This window comes from Buteo buteo, chromosome 14 (assembly GCF_964188355.1).
Source record: "Buteo buteo chromosome 14, bButBut1.hap1.1, whole genome shotgun sequence".
In the NCBI taxonomy this organism is placed as follows: Eukaryota; Metazoa; Chordata; class Aves; order Accipitriformes; family Accipitridae; genus Buteo; species Buteo buteo.
Window position 1 is genome coordinate 32,111,060 of NC_134184.1, and position 6,000 is coordinate 32,117,059.

Here is a 6,000-nt window from a genome sequence, read left to right on the forward strand (position 1 = left end):
CATCCACCTCTTACTTCCTACCCATGTAATTCTTTCCAAGGTACAAACATGTACACCTGTATTCTCCCAAGAGTATATATACTGGCCTGGAAGGGTAATAAAGAAGCTGCAGGAATCAGAGCTTAGGAACTCTGCATGAGAGTACTGGGTCTTATACTAAATCCAGTTCCCAACAGGAAGCTACTGACACCTATGTTTTCACTTAACCTACTGAGATTCACCAAGCCAGTGAGGCTATTGTGACAGCAGGTCCACAATACCTTAAACCAAACTAAATCAGCTGTTACAGCCCTACTCCGTCCCAGCCCTTCTTTTGCCACTATCCATTCCTGTGCCAGCAAAGTGAAAGGCAGAAAGCTGACCAATCTGTAAAAGTGAGCTCCTGAAAGAAACTGGTTTGTTGCAAAGTAGCTGGGAGTAACAGGCTTTCTGGGATTGCTACAAGCCATGTTTGTTTGATGTAGTGTCTGAGGGGAGTACAGGGAGACAGCAAAAACACTAGTCAATACAGAGAACAGCATCAAGAAATGAGCTGGTCGTTAACACCGCGCAGCTATGGTACCTCCACTGCAATAAGCCTTTGACACTTGACAGGAACATGGCTTTAAGTCAACGTATACCTTTCTCAAGACGCCCAGAGACTGTACAGGTTTGGCCTCCCCAGAAAGATATTCCTCTGCTTGCAAAAAAAATCATGGCAGCATGGCAGAAAAATGTGAGCAAATTCAAGTATCCTCAATAACTAGATCCACACTGTTAGCAAAGTAGCAACAGTAAATATACTGAAGCTGCCACAGCTGATGATGGCGATCTGGGCTAAGCCCAGTTTCTTCCTCTGCCTCATCAGGGTTTGGGATGCTGAAGGTACAGAATAAAAATGGATCCTTCGACGACCCAAAGATGACAGACCAAAAGGTGATAAAATTGCCCCCCCAAAAACATAACTGTGGAAAAGACATCAGTGGCCAGGACCTCTGAAGCTTAAAATCAAATAGAGCAGGAGTAGGTGAAAGATGACAGAGTGGCTATGTCTCCCTTTGGTAAATAGCCTTCAACAAATCTCCAGAGGTTAATCCTACAGCCTAAGCAACAGAAATTCAAGGACTTGTGTTCTTTTGACTTATGATTAGGGGTATGACAAGTATACAAAAAGGAATTTTTAATCCCCATCATTAAAGTGCTTTTACAGAAAGTTATTTAGGTTATAATGCACTAACTCCTCACTAGTTTTTTGGTTTGGGTTTTTTTTTTATTTTTAATGAGCACACATGGACCTTTACTTTTGATCCAGTACGCATTTTGCTAATTACATGACCACATAGTCTCATTGCACCACACACAAAAATAACAGTAAGTCATGCCAACAGCCCTACAAATTATAACATCTCCGTTCATCAAGAATTTTTCCTCAGTTTTAGTCAGTGATGCTGACTAATGCCAACAAAAAGAAATGGGCTGAATTGTTTGATATGTCACCTTAAACATCAGAACAGTGAGCCAACACATGCATGCCTGCTATCGTAATAAAGAATAAGTAACACTTCTAGTCCAAGAAGTTGGAGCAGTAAAAAAGTCTAATAAGGATGTTACTAGGCAAAAAATGAAGCCAAAGAACTGCAAACAGAAAAATCAGAATGTTCAAAATTGGTTTTCTAAAAGCTAGGCTAGCTTAGATGTCAATATAAACAAATAAACACAGCAGTTACAAGGGGTATTACAAATTAAGTGATTGCAACTGTTTAATCTTGTCCTTGAAAGCCTCAATTGTATTGGAATAATCAGTGCCTTACATTTAGAAGCCCACTGAGACATAAGATTACGTGCCTATGATCAACACAGGAAAGCTTTCTCTTTGTATATGGGACGATTTAAAAACCCCTTTCCCATCTCTGGAGAACATAAAATTGAGAAGGCTGTGAGGAGAAACTGTTCTGGCAGTTGTTCATCCAGATGAAACCACTAGTGTCTTGGCTCCTTATCACTCAGCTCTGCAGGTTCAGGTTAGCTCTGTCTGCTGCTAATCACATGTCAGTACCTATAAAAATAGAAGGGTCTCACTAATAAAAGCAAGAACACAAACTCATATTAAGTGGGTAACACTTTGTTTCTGGCATTTGGTTTTGCTGTTATCCCTTTTGGAGGCTAAATACTTTTTGGAAGTATTAATACCCCAAAATCAGAATTCCAGTTCTATATACACAACTCTACCTCCTAAACAGAGGAAGTCAACAAAAAGGTAAGAAACTTCCACCCAAACCTGAAACTAGGAAAATTAGAGTGAACGTGTGCAGGTCAAGGATTCAGAAGTTTTTACTTCTGCTCAACAGATCCGTTTATTTGCTCTCAGAAAAGGAGCATAGTGAGAAGTTACATGGGGTAGTGAGGTCTGTCTTAACATAAAACAAAAGTACTTACTCATCTTTTGTTTCCCTTAAAGTTGCATTAACAAAAAGCAAAGACAATTATATGGCCTAGCAAACCCAGTAATAAAATGTGAGTTAACTACAAATTAGAGAAGTATTTTGGTCTGCCAGAAGAGTCTGTACCCAGAGGGGATCAATAATAACTCATCAGTATTTATTAGAAGCCAAAGCAAGATTACTAAAGAATGTATTCAAGTCTGATGAGTTCAAAGGCAGTGACTGTCTCCAGGCAGAAGGTGACTCAAACGCCACTGTTTTCAAACCAAACTTGAGAGCATACAGCTTTGAGTATTTTAGATTTTCCAAAGGATGTAAGATTTTCCAAAGGATGTAATCTAGATATCAGACCATGATTTATTACTCCATCATTCTGACCACTTATTTTCTCTTTGGTAGAATTTGACAAAATGTGTTGATGCAGATCAATGCCAATGACAGATAGCACTGATGCCTCCTGGTTTACAAAGTTAAGGACAGAAAATTGGAGGCAGGATCTCTATGTGAAACTCCTTATCGCAGCACAGGGTCCAAAACAAGTGTATTAAATTGCTGACAGCTGGGAATTACGTATAACATTTGACTTAGAAAAGAAACATTTTGTGGAGAACTGATAACTTTCACTAAATACAGACAAACTGTCCAATCAGCACGTCAGTCTGTGTACCAGTATCTCAAGAGAAGCACAGTAAGTAATGGCAATTATACAGCACTGCCATGCTCCTTCATTCTCCACTATAAACTCAACTTACATTGTTTTACTTCTAGAGGCTTAAGTTAGATAAAGTTTACTTAGAAGGGTACTTCTAACACGAACTTTTAAGTAAGAACCATGATCAGAAAAGAATCAAAAAGGAGGTGTAGTACAAAATTTCAGACATTTAATACAAATTTAGCTGTTCTGAAAGAGGCTGACACATTTCTAATCTTTTACAGTCCTTTAAATGAATCTAGATTTCATTTTAGCGTATCTCCATAGGTATACAACTTTTACATATTTCTGCATTTCATCTGTTTGTCACCCTCAAAAGAAAGATGTTGCTTAGATTTTAACCCTTTTCAAAGGCGTGGATGAAAGCTTTAACCACATTAACATTTTTGGAGCTATCTACCAAACAGTCTTAGGCTCAGCCACAAAAGGAAGTCAGTCAGCACACTGGAAGATAACCCTAGAGGATATACTTCTCTGTAACAGCAAATACCCTGTTCCAAAATAATTACTCCCCTTCGGGAGGAAATGAGAGCTAAGCTTACCTTAGCTGGTCTGGTACAACTAATTTCAGTAAAGCTTAGGCAGTCAGTTCCCTTCTTCCCCCCCACGGAGGCAGATATTTAATTCCCCTAGTCTCTGGCATGCTATAATATAAGCAAGTATGGATGACAGATCAGTTCACACTAGGCATGAACATACCTAACCTTTCCCTGTTTATAGCTCTGATGGATTCAGGCCAGTGACTGAGAAAGCAGCAACAAAGCCAGTAACCAATACAGGGAGATGAGACAAGGACAAAATGAATGAGAAGCCGCAGGAAGAGTCTCACTGGATGAGAAGGGGAAAAAGAAACCCACCACGCCTCCTCCTTACCCTGAAAAGCAACTGCTAAACAGAAGGATGGGCAATTTTTAGTTACTTTCTAACATTTACTAATGTTAGCCAGAAGTGTTGAAGTTATCATACTCTCTACATACGATATTTTCTGCGAGAAAGATTCACTGTCCGCAAGTTAAACAAAAATTAAGATAAAGATTAATTTACACCGTGAATGTCATCTTAAAGACACTGCTGCTGCTAAGCCTGACCTGCATAAAATTGTCTCCACCCAAACAATAGCAGCAGAGGTGTGAATTCTCCTAAAACACAAAACAGTGCTTTCAAAGGACTAAAATTCCAGCCCTAGTGATTACAGAAGTGACTTTAAATGATTAAATCAACAGAAACATGGAAAACACCCTCAGGTGAAGTCGAAATAATCTGACACATATTTAGGTTTTCACTCTAGCGAATCCTAATCCGATTTCAACCCTAGTCTGATTTCAGAAAGACTCCCTCCCCCTTCCTTTCCTATTACAGGAACTTAAACGCAGGATTTAGGGTTTCCTCCCTGTTCGGTTGCGACTAGAATTGAAGATGTCCCCGCTAATGACACACGGATTCAGAAGACCTTCGGAATACCTCCAGGGAATAAGCTTCTAATCACCCAGCCTCACTGAAATTCGGGGAGGGGGGGGGAGTAAACTACTACCCCATTAGCCTTAGTAAGCACTACACTCCTTCCCGATTTAGATGGAGCCGCCCAGCAGACGATTACTTGTGTGCCTACCAGCATTTTTAAAAAAAGGAGGCGGGGGGGGGCAACCCCAAAAAGGTTGATTTAAGGCAGTACAGGGAGCAAGATGGGCCAGCACAGTACGCTGGGAAAAGGCTCCTCCGAGCGTGGGAGCGGCCCCTACCACCGGCACAGGCCTCCGTCTGCGGCAGCGGCACGGCGGGGCGGGGGGGAACGACGACGACGACGACACGGGCAAGGCAGCCCACCCCCGCCCCGGCGGAAGGGCTATTACCGCCCGGAGGGACCGGCACAAAAGGTGGCCGGCACCATTGTCCACCCCCTCGGAGCCCCGAGCACGGGGGAGGAGGCAGGAGGGGGCAGGCAGGCAGGCAGCCGGGGTGGGAGAACGGGGAGGAGGGGGCGGCGGCGGCGGCGCATCCCACCGGCCCTGCCCGGCTTACGACCGCCGGTCCACGGGGGGAAAACGGCGGAGAGGGAGGCGGCGGGGGGGGGGAAGGCCCGTACGCCTCCCGCCGGGACCGCGCCAACCCTTCCCCCCCACCCCCCTCCCCTCCCCGCCGCCCCCCGCCGGCCGCGCCCGCATGACGGAGGAGAAAAAAAAAAAAAAGAAAAAAAAAAGGAATAACGAAAAAAAAAACAAAAACCACCCCCGCGGGCCTTTTCCCCGGCCGCTCCCCGCCTCCTTCCCGCCGGCGGCACCGCGAGCGCGGCCAGGCCCCGGCCCCGGCCCCGGCCCCTCCTCTCGCTCTTGCCGGAGGCGGAGGCCGGGCCGGGCCGGAGCCCCCGCCGCGCCCCTCCGTCACCTACCTCCACGTCGCGGCCTTTATTCTTGAAGCTTTTAATACGGTGGTTCTCCAGGCCGGCGGCGGCGGCGGCGGCGTTCTCGGCCATGGCGGAGGCGGCGGCTCCCGGTTCCTGTGAGGCGGCTCGCGGCGGCGGCGGCTCGCGCGAGGGGGGGGGGGGGAGGGGGGCGGGGGGAAGCGGGACGCTCCGTGACGAGCGCGAGGAGGAGGGAGGGAAGGAGGGAGGGGCGGGGAGGGGGGGGGGGGAGAGAGAGGAGAGCGATCGCGCCGTTGCTGAGTGACTGAGGGAGCGGCCGCGACGCGACGCGGCGGGGCGGGCTCCGCCAATGGGCGGCGCGCTCCCCGCCTGGCTCCGCCAATGGGCGGCGCGCTCCCCGCCTAGCCCCGCCCCGCGTAACGACGCTTTGCGGGAGTCACTCCCCCCGCTGCCGCCGCGCTGCATTCTGGGAGGTGTAGTCCTGGCGGGCGGCGGCCTCCCACGTGGAG

General features: G+C 46.8%; 1 protein-coding gene across 1 annotated transcript in view; it reads right to left on the minus strand.

Annotated features, from left to right (window-relative positions):
- KPNA3 (karyopherin subunit alpha 3) overlaps positions 1-5,654 on the minus strand; it is a 52,969-nt gene extending 47,315 nt beyond the window's left edge. Inside the window, exon 1 of the mRNA XM_075046258.1 lies at positions 5,519-5,654. Coding sequence (XP_074902359.1) covers positions 5,519-5,602 — 84 coding nt within the window. The 5' untranslated portion in view covers positions 5,603-5,654. The remainder of the gene's footprint in view (positions 1-5,518) is intronic.
- Between the last annotated feature and the right edge of the window lie 346 nt (positions 5,655-6,000).